Source organism: Thamnophis sirtalis, unplaced genomic scaffold, assembly GCF_051295495.1.
Source record: "Thamnophis sirtalis isolate CommonGarterSnake01/CBP01778 unplaced genomic scaffold, rThaSir2_p1.2 scaffold_1, whole genome shotgun sequence".
Taxonomy (NCBI): Eukaryota; Metazoa; Chordata; class Lepidosauria; order Squamata; family Natricidae; genus Thamnophis; species Thamnophis sirtalis.
Genome location: NW_028261381.1, coordinates 151481541 through 151497339, shown reverse-complemented (window position 1 = coordinate 151497339; position 15799 = coordinate 151481541). Strand labels below are relative to the sequence as shown.

The following is a 15799-nucleotide window of genomic DNA, read 5'->3' as shown; positions in this document are numbered from 1 at the left end:
GTCACTAATTGTGTATTGTGATAGACGATCCCGTAGCCATTTTACAATATAATCCATCTAAACCTTTACACATGCACAGATATATCCATATATAAATATTCAGTCCTATTCTGTGATATGTTCCTGGCTAAATATTATGCTTTTCATTAAAGTAGAAGAAAAAATGTAAGTAATTGAAGTTAAACAAATTCATTCAGCACAATTATAGATGTTAATCACAGGGTTCAATGTCATCCCAAACTCTAAATTCTCTCTTTTTTAAATGAAATATTTCAGATATAATATTTGAATGACTTGATATCTACTTAGCATTGTGATATCCTAGTAGATTTTGCAGCTAGAAACCTCCATTGCAAAAGTAAATGAACAATTAAAATTTAGGAAAGGATTGTAAACAAAATATAGGTAGTTCTGACTTAAAACAAGAATTGGGACAGGAATTTCTGTTGTTAAGTGACACGGTAATCAAGTACGATATCACATCACTGCACCACTTAGTGATGGCAGTTCCAGAACTTTTGGTTGCCATTGTTAAGAAAGCCCACTGCTGCCATGATTTCTATTTGCAACCTCCCACCAGCTTCCCTATTGACCTTGCTTGTTGGAAGCTGGCCGTGAAAGTTACAAGGGACAATCACATGACCATGGGATGCTGCCAGCTAAACACCCAGTATGATCACGTAACTGCAGGGATGCAGTCAGTGGTGGGATTCAGCCAGCTCGCACCACTTTGGGAGAACCGGTTGTTAACTTTCTGAGCAGTTTGGTGAACTGGTTGTTGGAAAAAATCATTAGGGCAGAGAACTGGTTGTTAAATTATTTGAATCCCACCACTGGATGTAGTACCTGTTGTGTGAGGAGCAGCCATAAGTACCACTCGTTCAGCACCATTGTGCGTTGAATGGTTGTTGAATGAGTGATATAAGGAGGAATACCTATAGATGTACAGGCACCTATAGGTAATGAATAAATTAGGTCTAATATGCTACACAACATTAATTGAAAAGCATTATGAACACTTGGAGTGGGTAGTTACTGAAATTGAAAAAAACAAATGATTGAAAAATGTTAAGTGAATTTTAAGATAGCATATGTGGGAAATTAAATAAAAATGCATCACTTTGTGTAAAACCTGCAAAACCTCAACAAAATAATTACAGTTCTTTATCTAGGACATTGTGCTACAGAGAACAATGCAGTTTCTACATGAATTTATTTGTTGTATAAGGGATAGCTACTACACGTATTATTATGATTTTAGTTTTTAACTTTTTATTTCATAATCTAGGAATTGGGAATATGAGGCATTGGGAAGGATGATGCACAAGTAAAAGAAGTATCGTAAGTGGTAAGGAACCACTTCAGAAAACTTCAGCGCAGTAACAAAAGTTAGTCATGCAAAGCTGATCATAGTTTTCCTTGCGACTGATCTGGGCGTTGCCTTTTGCTAATCCTTGACATGGGATTGATCAGATGTGTGTAGAAGATTCATTACTTGGAAAGCACAGGATTTCCTTTCCAAGTCATTTTCCTTAAAGGAAACGATGGCAGCACTATAGGTGACTTGAAAAGAGTGGCATGAATGGGGAAAGTCACAGTTATCTACATTTGGCATCTTAATTAATTGATACCTTGTTGTCTATTCTGCAGCAGGGAAGAACTTGAAAATCAAGAATCGGAAGGAGAGGAATGTGAAGAAGATGCAGAACCTTGTCTTACAGGAACCAAAGTAAAAGTAAAATATGGCCGTGGTAAAACACAGAAAATCTATGAAGCCAGTATTAAAAGTACAGAAAACGATGATGGAGAGATTTTGTATTTGGTGCATTATTATGGCTGGAATGTTAGGTAAGGAGGAGAATGGTAACCTTAACTGAATATTGATTGCTACCCTGTAAAATTTCAAGGTAGACTATTCAGGTCTATTTCAGATGCCTACAGTATTTCAGTCCTGCTCCCACCCCTTTTTTATTGAATATCAATGTTCTTAAATATTGTCAGATACAAATATTGCCACATTGGCTCTGTTGAAAGATGGAACCTGAGTTACAGTGAGATTTTTTTCCGTTAAAAAAAAGTCATGGAGAATTGTTCGTCCCTTTGATTTGCATATGGTAGTGTGTAGAGGTTGGCTCTAGATAAATTTTTTTGCTGCTGTATATATTCATGTTCAAAATCAATAATAATTTCATAGTAAATCATGGGCTGAATCTGTCCAGTCCTTGCTATCCCAACAATTTTTAATTAAAGGCACAGGTAAAAAAGGAGAAAGAATAAGAGTTGAAAATTGTATCAGATTAGGTGGGAAAATTTAAAAGTTCTGCCAATAAATTATTTCTTTGCCAATTGTATTTATCTATTGTGTTGGAGTAGGATGTAGGATTTATTTATTTGCCTGCTTGCTTATTATGCTAAATCCATACAGGATTTTTTAGTTGCTAGGATTTTACATTCAGACAACAATTTAAAGAGAGGATTCTTAGAATTCTGCATGTTAATGTGTAATTTGAGATTGCAGGTTAAAAGTTATTTTTGTAATTACTTTTGCAAAAGATGTGAAATTTACCCCTGTGATATTGCACTGAGGGAAATGGATGCAATATTCCTTTCCTTGTAGATACGATGAATGGGTAAAAGCTGATAGGATTATTTGGCCTGCAGAAAAAGGAGGGCCAAAGAAGAAACAAAAGAAAAAAGCAAAAGTAAGTCATGTTCATAAATTATTTTTCACATCTAAGTAAATTTATAAACATCTTTCCCTTCCCTTATTTACTATTTTCAATGTATTTGAAGTAAGAGAAAATTATCACCATTAAGACCAGGAAAATAACCATTTATACCAGGGGTAGTCAACCTTTTTATACCTACCGCCCACTTTTGTATCTCTGTTAGTAGTAAAATTTTCTGACCTCCCACTGGTTCCACAGTAATGGTGATTTATAAAGTAGGGAAGTAACTTTACTTTATAAAATTTACAAAGCAGAGTTACAGCAAACCCCCCACTGCCCACCATGAAAGCTGGAACGCCCACTAGTGGGCGGTAGGGACCAGGCTGACTACCATTGATTTATACAAACCCAGGTTTTTCTGGAAATTTTTTTGAGTAATTTGAAGGGATGCTTCACTTTTTTCATGAAATGAAATATTGAGGTGCTTAGAATGATAAGATTAATGACCTAGGGTTAATTTGATCTTTCAAAGCAGATCTAGGAAACTCCTATTCCACAAATGGAGATCTGTCACTTGACACCGATTGTGTCCTTTGCTGAGCAGAAGCTCTATGTGGATATTATCATGCATTCTGTGATGGAAAAGTCTAAACTTCCTGTGACAATGAGATCTTTTATGTTTGTATTCAGAGTAAAGAAGACTCTGAAAAAGATGAAAAGAAAGAGAAAGAGGAGGAGAAACAAAAGGGAAAGCGTGGACGTCCTCCTCTGAAATCAACTCTTCTATCAAATCTCTCTTGTGGTCTGTCTAAAACTCCTAATAGTGACAGTAAATCAGGAGTGCGAAGTGCACGCAGCAGCCTGCTGGATTGTTCACCCCTGCTTAATGGGACAGAAGGTACTTCTGCTTACATGTCATGTGGCAATCAGTTTTTTGCTCAGTTGCTCAAGCTTGCAATGAGGCACATTAAGGTAGAAACAGTTTTCTGATTTTAAAATCAACACATTCTTGTGTGTGAAAATATACAAGTAATTGCAAAATTATTACATGTAGTGCTTTTGCTCTCTACCTCTGTATTATAGCCTCTTTAATTTTTTTTAGGTATGCCTCGCAGGCAAACAAGACGTAGCTCAGGAATGTTGGATTCTGATAGAGGGTCAAATGGTGAGAATTTTTAAAAATAAACTCTAGGGAGAAATTTCACAAATTTGGGGAAAGAAAGAGCAAGTGCCAATCCTTAGATGAAGAGATGCATGGTGCTATCTGCAATAAAAAAAGAATCGAGTGTATATTATTCGCCACTTACTGATATAATGAACACTTCCATTTACATGAAGGACTTTTATAAAACAATTGCACAACATTTTGGAGACAGGGTTTTACTTGGCTTTAAAGTGATGTCTGGGTCTGGACAAAAATAACTTACATTTAAACATAAATATACTTTTCACTAACATAATCCTACAGCGAACACACACACACACACACTCCAAAGATGATAGGTTTACTTACTTTATGACATAACCCCAATTAATACCCTTTTAAATTATATTTTGTGATATTTTTTAGAAATTAAAGGGGGTATTTTTTGTCCACAGCGCCTCATTAGAGGCCAAAGACCCACTGAAACAAAATGATTTCCAATGCTAATGAAAATATCAGAAGAGAAAGACTAAATGAGCCACTGGAAATAGCATGTTTCATAATGCAAGGACTACCACAGAGAAATATTGAAATTCTATTCTTTTAATTTTATCTTACATTAGAAATTAAAAATTAGGTGGCAACTTTTGAAAGGATTTCTCTAAAAGTTCTAGAATAGCCACATACAGCCCTTCAGTTTGTAAGGCCTGCCATGTAAGTTGAAGTCTTTTCTTTCTTTATTAAATATTAAGCTGGGACATGACTTGAAATATGAAAAAATGAAATTTTCTTTCTCATATTTGATGTATTTTGCAATTACAAATTCCTAAATAAAATTTTGTGGCTGTGTTTGTAACTAAAGATTACTTAAATATTTTACATGTTTCTAGATAGTTCTCATTGGAGTACTAAAAGCAAAAATTGCTTTGAACATTGTTTTTTCTATGTAGTATATAAATACAATATTTATGAAGATTTCAATCTGAATTTCTGCCTTTTTGTCTTTTAATGTTGTTTTTAATAGACTCCGTTTCATCAGATAGTGAAGCAGATGAAGCTTCTGAAAAGAACATTAATGAAGAATTTTCTCCAGCTAGTTTTGAAATGGAAAATGAAAAACGAACAGTTGATAAGCCTGTTGAAGAGATTGCAAAGATCTCACAAATGTTGAAAGAGAATGATCAGAATCAAGTTCATCCTTTAGAAAAATTGAAATTAGAAGGTGAAGAGAGTGAACAAGTGGTTCAGAATTGTGGAAATAAAAATGATCAAATAGAAGATGTGAAAAGAGAGGTGGAGAAATCACCTAAAGGAAAAGGCCGGAAGAACCGAACAAGAGAGTCTTCCCTAGAGAATTCAAAGAATGCATTACTAAATCAGGAAGAAACAACCAATGAACCTGATGCAGAATCTGAACGATTAAATCCTTCTTCCTTGGAAAATAAAGGTTTGAGCTCTACTTCTGAAAATGAAACAGATCTCTGGGCAAAAGATAAGAAGCTTATGAAAAGAAAAGTGATAGAACAGCCATCACCTGACAAAAGGGTACGACAAGAAGGTGAGCTGCCTGTGCCAAATATTGTGACTGAAGAGAAGGCAAATGAATGTTATGGGGCAGAAGAATGTAAGGATTTCAGTGGTGATGACTCTCTTCGAAATGAGAATGAAGAAATGCCATCATTAGTGGCAGAATCAGATCAACGGCTCCATGTTCGGGGAAGTGAACCCTTTGATGGTTCTTCAGAGGAAAACCGTAGCACACTGTTGAAAGATGAAGATGACTCCATGCCTCAGATTGGTCCTGAAACTCTCCTTTGCCATGAAGTGGACTTGGATGATCTTGATGAAAAGGACAAGAATGGACCTGAAAGTTTGGTTGCAGAAAAACAAGATGGTAGTAACCTCACTTCAAATCCCCCTATGTTACCTTCTGTGATCCAGCCAAATTTCTCTGTTGCCTCACCTCTAACGTTTAGTCAGGATGAATCACCAAGCATAAAAAGTGAAAGTGACATGACCATTGAAGTGGACAGTGTGGCTGAAGAGTCTCAAGAAGGCCTCTGCGAGAATGAATCTGCCAATGGGTTCGAAGCTTCCAGCAACTGTAGCATAGCTGGTCCAGAAATTGGAGAAAAGGGTAAGGACTACCTATTCTAAGCACAAAGTTTCTCTGTGGTGATTTAAATTCATTGAAAATGCATTTTACAATATACCAAAAGATCAGAAACCAGATCCTCTGACTAATTCCTCATTTAACTTTTTGAAGACAAATGTAGGACTTCTCACATTTTAGTTCATTTTTCTCCCGCCAAGGCGTAATACCGATTGGCCGGGGGGGGGATGGGGGGGATAGAAGAATATTTTTCGTATTTTTTATCCTGTTCAATTTGGATTGCCTTTGAGTATCTTATCTGATATGTATTAATGTTGCATCCATTAAATAAATGGTTGAAATCTTTGAATTGAAACCTAATTAGGGTGCTTACTGCAGCGTTTTGATAAGTATATTCTCAAGTTTATTTTTTACTGGATGATAGCCAGTGGTTCCTTTTTAGAGGAGGATACAACTTGCAATAGCAGCAACTTGCATCTATTAGCAGGAAGTTGTGATTCTGTTCACTCTGAAAACAGTTAGCAGGTATAAGGAGGCTGTGAAAAAATGCTTTGGAAGTACAATATAAAAAAATAAAATCAAACTATAAAAGAAATCCCCACAATTTCATTAACCTTGTAAAGTAGTTCTGCACCATAACTGCAGCAGCAATTACTGCAGGCGTGGTTTCAGGCACACTCACAACACCCAGGCAGCAGCATTTTGTCTTGGGGAGAAGTAAATATTTAGAAATTTAAGAAAAGACAACTTTCCCATTTATTCTATTTTTCTTGTGGTTTCTCATGTAATTCACATTATTCTCTTGCTTTAAGAATGCATTAGGTGTACTTATTGGAATTGCTTCTGCATGTCTTCTGTTGTACATTCCACACTCTACTCTATGTCCTTCACAAGATGACTCTGTTGCCTTTCTTGACACTTTCCATACCGTCCCTTTGGGGCAATGTTTTTATGTCTCTGAAGTTAACCTTCATTGTACAGTGAGTTTGGACTGCTACAGATTTTTTCTTTCTGTTGTCATGATCTCTTGGGAATGGCAATTTTTCTGGTTCTTTTTATTTCTTACACATGTAACTTAACATTTTAAACAATGAAACATGTTATATAGAATGACAACTTTCAATTTACTTTCAGGACAAAAAAGGCCTGGGGATAACACTGGTAGTTCACTGGCAAAGCGGCAAAAGAGAACCCCCAAACGAGCAAGTGCGATAGTCAAAAGTGAGAAAAATGGGACAGGTATGTAGGTTTTTTTCCCCAGAAAGGATTTTGTACTTTTTGTTTTTCGTACTTGTGTTATAGGTATACAGAGCTGAATTTCCCTGAAAATATTTAGAGAAGTGCTCTCAAGAAGAAATTTTGTGGGTTCACAATTTATAGTGTCTTCTTGCTAAGAATAATGGACAGAATTCTGCATCTGTCAGTTTGTAAAGTGCTAAAAAATTGTGATCATCATAATCATCACTACTTGGGTCAGTGTGAAAGGATGGGGGAGGGGGCGGAATTACAAGCAGTAAAATGGCAATCCTGGACACTCTGATCTGCATATACATTTAATAGGTTTCATTGAAACGGGCTATTTTTTATTTTTCATCCATCTAGCAACCATTACCCGCCCCAAGCCCATTTCCTCATGTGATTTGATTCATCTCTTCCTGTTAAACTTTTAACATTTTCTCCCACTGTTACTGGTCAGGACAGTCTTGTACAAGTGACCCTGGCATTATATGACATCATTTCCAGACAGACATGTTTGATTTTTGCAAGCCCATGCTGGCCAGGAGTTCTTTATCTAGGGAGCTCATTGATAAAAAAGACCCTGTTGAGAGTTTTCTCCCCCCTCCCCCCTCAATTCTTAGTCTCTGAATAATTGTGACCACAGTGGCTGCTTTACAACCATGATGTTTTCTTAATGACTGAAAAGTTAGGTTGGTGACCAATCAACCTGTTTTATGAGCATCATGACTGTGATGGGCACATTCCATGACTGCAGGATGAGGACTACCTGTAATATTTTTTGGAAGTATGTACAGTATGCGAGTCTGTGTACTAGCATTTTAAGCTTAAACTGTCATGACTGTATGGCATCCTAGTTGGAGTTCTCGCCTTTTCAGAAATAGTTGTGGGACATTTCACACGGATGTGCCATTTAAATATAAGATGTTTATACTCTTCTATTTAGATGAAACTATTTCAGTTGAATTGTAGTACAGCAGGGGTGTCAAACTCATGGCCCATGACAGATGCGTCAGACTGGCCCTGTGCACCCTCGATTTAGCGAGAGGGAGAGGAAGTCATGATACATCATGTGATGACGCGAGTTTGACACCCCTGTAGTGCAGGGAAAGGTAGTCCTGGTGGCCTCTGGACATAATGTTATTCAACTCACACTTATTGTTGTATAGGCCTTATTGGCTTAGGCAGATAAAATTGAGAAACTTCTCTTAGTACTGCAAATAGTATTCCAGGGCAATCTGAAAAATCTCCACATTGTGATTTAGTATGAAAAATTTAGTTGTTAGCTGCCATTTTATCCATATTCAATGTCAGGTTTTAAATACAATTGGAAATAATTATATAGTTCCCAATAGCTCTGACTTTTTCTAAGCTTGCACAATCAGAACAAGTTTTAGAATTGAGAATTATAACCGAATCAGTTTTGAAGGAGAAATTAGGGAAGCTGATGGAACCTCATCCCAAACGTTACAGATGATGCCCCCAGTTCTGATTTTGTTTCAACTATTATTGTTTCATATGATGTGACTGTTTGCAATTAGAACAGCGAAAGTTAAGTTCAAATGAATTCCTAGTAACAAAGCTGACCTTAGATATATCATTCTCAATCTAACATATTTCATAATATTATGGGGAGGATAAAAAGGAAGTGGTGAAAAGAAACAAAATATATGATCTTGAATCATTTTTTGGTTCTTTCCCCTCAGTATGCAGTATTGCTTGAAACTGCTCTATCTTAAAAGACATGTTAGGATTACCGAGATTATATTATCATTAAAATGTAGTGCTGTTATGTAAAATATATATAAACATCTTACACCTCCTAGCATTAAATATATGCCCTACACTATAAATCTGTTTGTGTCTTGTTCTAGGGCAAAGCAGTGATAGTGAAGATCTCCCTGCCCTTGACAGCTCAAGTAAATGTACTCCTGTAAAGCATATTGGTGTAACAAAGCCACAGAAGCTCAATCGATTGCCTGCCAGAGTGGTATCTCCTAATATCAAAGATGGGGATAAGGAGAAGCAGAGAGAGAAGAACCATCATGTTTCCCCAAGAGTGTACAAATGGACTGTCCAGCTTAGTAAGTCCTGTGTATAAATAGACACATATGCACTGGGTTCTTTTTATTCTGTTTCTGTTCTAAATTAGTAGTTAGTAAAATGGCCCCTTCCTTGTGCTAAAGGGTGGAACATGAACTTTAATCACTATAAGCAAAACACCAAATGTATTGTTCCAATTTGATTTTTTTTAACTGGCTGAAATACTACTATGGTAGTATAGTTTTGGCAATGGCAGTTCCAGTACATCTGGTTGATTTTTATGAATCCTGTGCTGTTAAGCAAAATGTTACATGGTTAACGTTTGCTACCTCCTTCCAGCTTCCCCATGACTTCGTTTGTTGGAAGCCAGCAATAAAATTTGCAGTTATATGACTGTAGAACACTGGGCTGATCAGAATTTTGAGGACTGGTTGTAGGTACCACTTGTTCACTGCCATCGTAAGCTCAAACAGTCGCTGAATGAATGGTTGCTTAGAAAGGACCACCTATATATGTAACATTCACACTTTAGTGCAGTATTTTAGGCTTATGCTAAAAATCTTTTTGCTGATATTTTATTGTATAAACAGATGAATTGGACAATATGAACAGCACAGAGAGAATCTCATTTCTACAAGAAAAACTACAGGACATCAGGAAATATTACATGTCTCTGAAGTCAGAAGTAGCGACGATTGACAGGAGAAGAAAACGATTGAAAAAGAAGGACCGAGAAGGTAAGTTTTGCTATATTCATTTGCATGAGTGGTCTGGCCATAACTCTTCCATACATCTTTTGTTCCTAGCTGTTGACTTACAGCTTTTCCATTATCATTGGGGCGGGGGATTAAAATCCATAATTAAGAAAATTATGCTTAGCTAAAATTCCAGGAAGAAAAGTATATATCATGAAAATGCAAAATAAATCTTGCAGTGTGTCAAAACACAAAATATTTGAAGTGCTGTCCCTTGATATGTGGTTGATCTTATTTATTATTTAATCTTTACATTGAAATTGGCCTGCACATTGTTTAAAGTTTGTTATAATTGAAGTGGTATGTAAGTTTAAATGATTAGCCTGTCCTGATGTGTGAACATTACCAAATTCTAAACCCCAATTCTGGGATGCATTATAGCTGGTTGTTTCCAGATGTTTAAAGCTCCAATTTAAGCTAGTAGTTTTTTGGCATCTTTCAGACAATTTACTGGCCTGGTAACTGATAACCTGCAACACGTTGGAAACTTGACACAAAACTTCCCAGTTTGGGTAGATGATTTGGGGTAGGAGTAACATTGCATTATAGTACTAAAAGAAAATTGACAGCCATTAATATGGAAGCACATTTTTTTTCTTATTTTACAGTGTCCCATACTGGAGCTTCCATGTCCTCTGGCTCTTCAGACACTGGAATGAGCCCATCCTCACCCTCCCCTCCACAGAGTGTGCTTGCTGTTGAATGCAGGTGATACTGGTAATTATCTCTGCTTCATGCAGCAAATTGCTGCCATGGACAGAAATCCGAAAATTTCACAGAAAGCACCCAGTTGGTTTGACATTGCCAAGTATATTGTGTATACTCTTCCACTGCTGGACTTGTCTGTCTCTACTCCTTTGTGCCCCTTCCTCTATTTTGTCCATATAGTTTTTTTAAAACAACACATTTTATCGTGGCAAATAATCTAATTGGCAACTAAAGATTTATGGGTGCACTTAAGACACCTCTGTCTTATGCTTTGTTTTTTTACTTTGCTTTAAACGGAAAAAGGGCACTTAATCTGATTTGAAAACACAGGTATCCAGTGAAGCATTGGGCATTGTAAAAAAACAGCTTTCTTTAAGTAAAAGAGTAAGTGCACCAAAAATGGCATCAAAATAAGTTAATCAGAAAATAATTACTGTTGCACTTTTTTCACCGAGCTATATCTTAATTCTGAGCAAGAGTCACACTTTTATTTTTATGTTTTGGAAATGCAGTTGCTTTGTACAGACCTGCCAAAGTAGGTACTTAGCATTGTGCCCAGTTTTAAATTGGACAAAATAAATTGTGAAAGGAAGCGTAGTTGACTGGAAACTACCGTCTTAATGAGTCTTCCACTTTTTATAGGATTTTTCGAGCACATGATTATGCAAATATTTTAACGTTTAATGTTTACAGTGGAATTGTGAATAGGTTTTCAGTGGACTATCTTATCCCTTGACAAAAGTATTTTGTCTTTTTCTATGTAATTTCAGAGTTTTTATTTTGTTACAAAAGGCAAAAAATAAAATATATAACAATGAAGTTATTTAACAAAATTTCTAAAGCGGATTTTTTGTGTAAAATAAGGTATCTTGTGACTTGTTAAATATATTTATTCAGACATTGGATGTTGTATTTTTATGTATTTTTTTAAAAAAGAATAAAATTGGGGAGAAAAATTCTAAGTTAGGCTCACTCATTCAATAAAAAATACTTCATTTAAAGAGTCCATATACACATGGCTTTATGTATCAGCCATACTCGTATATGGAGTCCTTTTGTCTGTTCAATTTTTCACAAATGTACAACTATAACCCTGCACCCTTTCTTGAAAACTTTGGCAGCCCTTGTACTTGTTGCTTCTGAGGAACAAATTTCTTGGGTTGCCCTTACAATACTTTGTCACAATTTTTCATTTGTTGCGTTGCTGAAGTGAGTTATCTGCCAAAGTTGAGATGTAAAATGACTGTTTTAGCTGTGGATTGTTCCCACAGACTGAAAACAGTTTGTAAATAACTCCAGAAACCATGTATTTAAGACGGTTTGCATAGAATTGTAAATAGTGATTTTTAATCAATTTTTAAAATTCATCTTTGTACAATGAAAAGGGGAGTTCTGCCTTTTTCCTTGTTAATATACTGTAGAGTTATAATAGATTCTCTAGATTGTCAGATTATTAAACATTCACAGTATCCGAAGGTCTCAAGTGGGAGACATGTAAAGGGGTCATTTATTTAAGGCTCAATGTCACCTACAGTTCCATTTTACCAATTTGTCAACCTGTGATTCCAATTCCTTCCATTTTAACAGAGAACTAAAGAAAAAAGTACTCTTGTAAATGCACTTTTTCTGTCTTTTTCTTAAGCAGAGCTATTTCAATGTATGATACAAATTAAGCTCACTTGTGAGCATTAATAAAAGTTACATTTTTAAACTTAGGCCTTATTTTATTTTTTACAGTAATTGATTTTGTATATTCGCTGTCAAATCCAGTTGTTACAAGAAGTATAGAATCAATAGGTTGTGAGGACGAATTGCATGGTGCTAATAGTCTCACAGAGAATCATAAAAAGGATAATGCAGGTAGTCCTCAACTTATGACCATTCATTACACACTTCCAACCATCACATGGGTTAGGGTTACATGATCAATGTTAGGGTGTTTGGCAACTGGCATGTATTTACGATGGCTGCAGAATCTTGGGGCTCATGGGATTGCTATTTGTGACTTCCAAGAAGCTTCTGATAAAGTCAATGAGGCAAGCTGGATTTGGTTAAACAACCATATGATTTGCTTAACAACCACAGCAAAAAAAGTGCTAAGATCAGGCACAACTCACTTAATTGCTTGGCTGGTCTTAATTCTAATGGTAAATCAAGGACTATCTGTATTTGTAACACTTCTACCACCATTACTTATAATCAAGATGTCAAAGACTGTAATCAAGACGACAAGACTCAGAGCAAGTAGAAACAAATATAAAATTACCACTTCTATTCATTTACTCATTTTTGCTCACAACCACCCATTCATATCTAATTCAAAATCTAGTTAGCCAGGCTACTTTCAGAAAAAAATGAGGCACTTAGTTCCATCTTTTCAAATACTACAGTTCCCACCCACTACTGACATGACAGTCCTAAGGTTAGCTTTTTTCCAAGCCACTTGATACTTTTCTCACATGAATGACATAGCTTTTTCTAGTTCATTTATATTATAACTTTGTTTGAAAACGATCTCTTGTTTTATCACTTTAGATATCTCATTCTTTTCATTTGCTACAAAATTGGAAAACTTCCATGATAAATCCTTCTGCTTTTTATGGCACACAGTATTCTGAATAGGTCACATGTTCTTTCATACATGCCCATTCATACCTTCAAACAAGTAACATGGCACAAAATCTATTTTTTTAACATGTGCACCAAACAACTAAAAATCAATATGAATATATAAATCTCAATCTCAATATTACGTGGGAAATGCCCGAATACAAGACCAAAATACAACAAGACCAGCATACCTACACCTATATATATAGTTATTCTATCAAAATTATATATTGGAATGAAGAGGGAAATTAAAGGGGCCTGTTATAATGAACAATTAAGAAATAATTTTTTCTAAATAAAGCCTAATAGAATAATTAAATTAGATCATTATTTTATCCACAACCGTGAGCAAATTTTTAAGGTTCGGTCTTAAACAGAAGCCAATTTTGGAAGGTGAAAGAAAAAAAAATTGATCCTGGTTTTGAAAACTGAACTGTTCTAAGGCAAAAGTGTAAAGCAAATAGTTTAATTAGTTACTACTTGAAATGGATAGTTAAACAAAAAAAAAATAGAAAAACATTCCTATGCTGTACATTCCTGTCTTCCATAGCATCTATTCTTCCAAGGTTAGCAGTCTGAGTTCCTTCAATTAAGCAAAGTCATCTATTGGGATTCCAGATATGTGCCTTTTCTTAACATCTCCTGCCTTCTGGAATGAGGTTCCTTCTAAGATCCAGAGGGCACCTGTTTCTGCTAAGAAAACAGTGAAGACCTGACTCCTTGTGTAGGCCTTGGACAATTACACCTACACTGTTGCGCTTGTCATTTTTATATTGTAATTTCTTGTGAGCTGCCTAATATCAATGGGAATTGGGCAGTAGTATACAAGTTAAATAATAATATATTCAAACAAACAAGCACCTGCCATAACATTCTGAAAAACTGTAAAGATCCATCTCGGCAAAAAGGAATCCCACCAATTTACTGATGTATAAATGAATGAAACAAAGACTGGCACACCAAACTTGGTAGTCGTTTTGTGAATGCATGTTTCCCCTGTGCAGCCTTTTTAGGGTGTGAATAAGCTCTTAAGGTTTTAAATACACAATAATCCCTAAAAGGTGTATTTACCTTCCTGTTGATAATTAAATTCAGGGAATTATTTCACATGATTTTAGTTTATCATTTTAAATTAAGACACATTATCTTTTACTATATTCAAGTAACTGTAATCTATCAACATTTACAATTATGAACTTGCATGCAAAAGTGATTAAAAAAATTACCTGTCTTGCAACAATGGATTGTTAGCAAGAATAGGCAGTTATTTGAATTGTTTTTAAAAAAATGACGAGAATGTTTAAGAGAATGTTGAGCAAATCTGATTATAGTCTTTTAAAGTTTTGCTTATAAAATTTCAAGCTCTACTATATCACCATTTTTAAATTTGATATTATATTTTCCTAATTTTGTATATGTGAAGGAGCTTGTTTTTGTTAAATCAGCTGCTATAATAAAATTTCACTAGCATGGTAAAAGTATCTAGATTTACTTCAGTTAGGTAGCTCTTTCTTTCAAGGTTTTTGTAAAAGGAATTTTGTGTGATAACTGAATTGCTCACATTCCTGATATATGAGACAACAAAGACTTTGGCTGGAAACACATAAATTGAGAATTTGTTAAGGTTAGGTTTAGGTTTATTAGATTTATATGCCGCCCTTCTCCCAAGGACTCAGGGCGGCGTACAACATTAAAAGAAACACATAATACAAAAGTTAAAAAAAATTAAATAGAATATCCCAAACAAACCCAATTAGAATTGACAATAACATTTTTTTAAAAAAAATCGAATTAAAATTAAGTAGGTACATAAAATCCATTTATATCAGAGTCCTGGTTTCAACATAGTAAAGTTATTCAATAAATTTCCTATTATAGCCACCCATTTTCTGCCAAGAGTGTACCACTTCTGATCCTCAAACTTTAAATTAAGTGAGATGAAACATGTTTACAAACTCCACCCTGGAAAAAAAAAGTGAATGAGTACAGGAACAATTAAAAGCGGATTATTCCCTTAAGACTCTGATCAAGCCATAGAAATTCAATACTTTGTGCAGGGGATGTGAATGGCTGATAACTTTAAAAAAATTGTCTAGGCTTGACAGAATCCAAGGAAGAAGGGAAAGATGCCGAGAAAGGGAGACGGGAGCCACAAGAGTAGGTACTAAAATGCCGTTGGACAAGCTAAGGATTGTTGCTAAGAGAAATCGAGGGAGAAAACGGGTCGGGCTAACTGCTTGGCCACTAACCGAACATAAGCTTGTGTCCGTGTAGGTACGTGCGTGCGTGTGTGTGTGTGTGTGTGTGTGTGAGAGAGAGAGAGAGAGAGAGATCCTGCTTATTGCTATAGTCCTTCTAACCAAGCCCTGCAGTGATCACAGCCCTGCGGCTGCGTCGCGGAGGGACGGAAGGCTTGCCTAGGCAGTTTTCCATTTAGAAGCGCCGCCGAAGCCTCCCTCCCACCGCTCCGGCGGTCGGGCGAAGAAGAAGAGGAGGAGGAGGAGGAGGAGGCTGCCCCGCC

The 15799-nt window shown here is 35.8% G+C and overlaps 1 protein-coding gene across 6 annotated transcripts in view; it reads left to right on the top strand.

The window, feature by feature from the left end:
* ARID4A (AT-rich interaction domain 4A) overlaps positions 1-12379 on the top strand; it is a 51230-nt gene extending 38851 nt beyond the window's left edge. For 5 of the 6 annotated variants that reach the window (XM_014056699.2, XM_014056698.2, XM_014056697.2 and 2 more), the window contains 9 exons: positions 1651-1848; positions 2618-2702; positions 3360-3567; positions 3772-3834; positions 4838-5950; positions 7061-7165; positions 9037-9246; positions 9796-9942; positions 10569-12379. In XM_014056699.2, the coding sequence (XP_013912174.2) occupies positions 1651-1848; positions 2618-2702; positions 3360-3567; positions 3772-3834; positions 4838-5950; positions 7061-7165; positions 9037-9246; positions 9796-9942; positions 10569-10672 (2233 nt within the window). In that variant the 3' untranslated portion in view covers positions 10673-12379. The remainder of the gene's footprint in view (positions 1-1650; positions 1849-2617; positions 2703-3359; positions 3568-3771; positions 3835-4837; positions 5951-7060; positions 7166-9036; positions 9247-9795; positions 9943-10568) is intronic. The other variant, XM_087727917.1, reaches the window with a different exon arrangement.
* The last annotated feature ends 3420 nt before the right edge of the window (positions 12380-15799 follow it).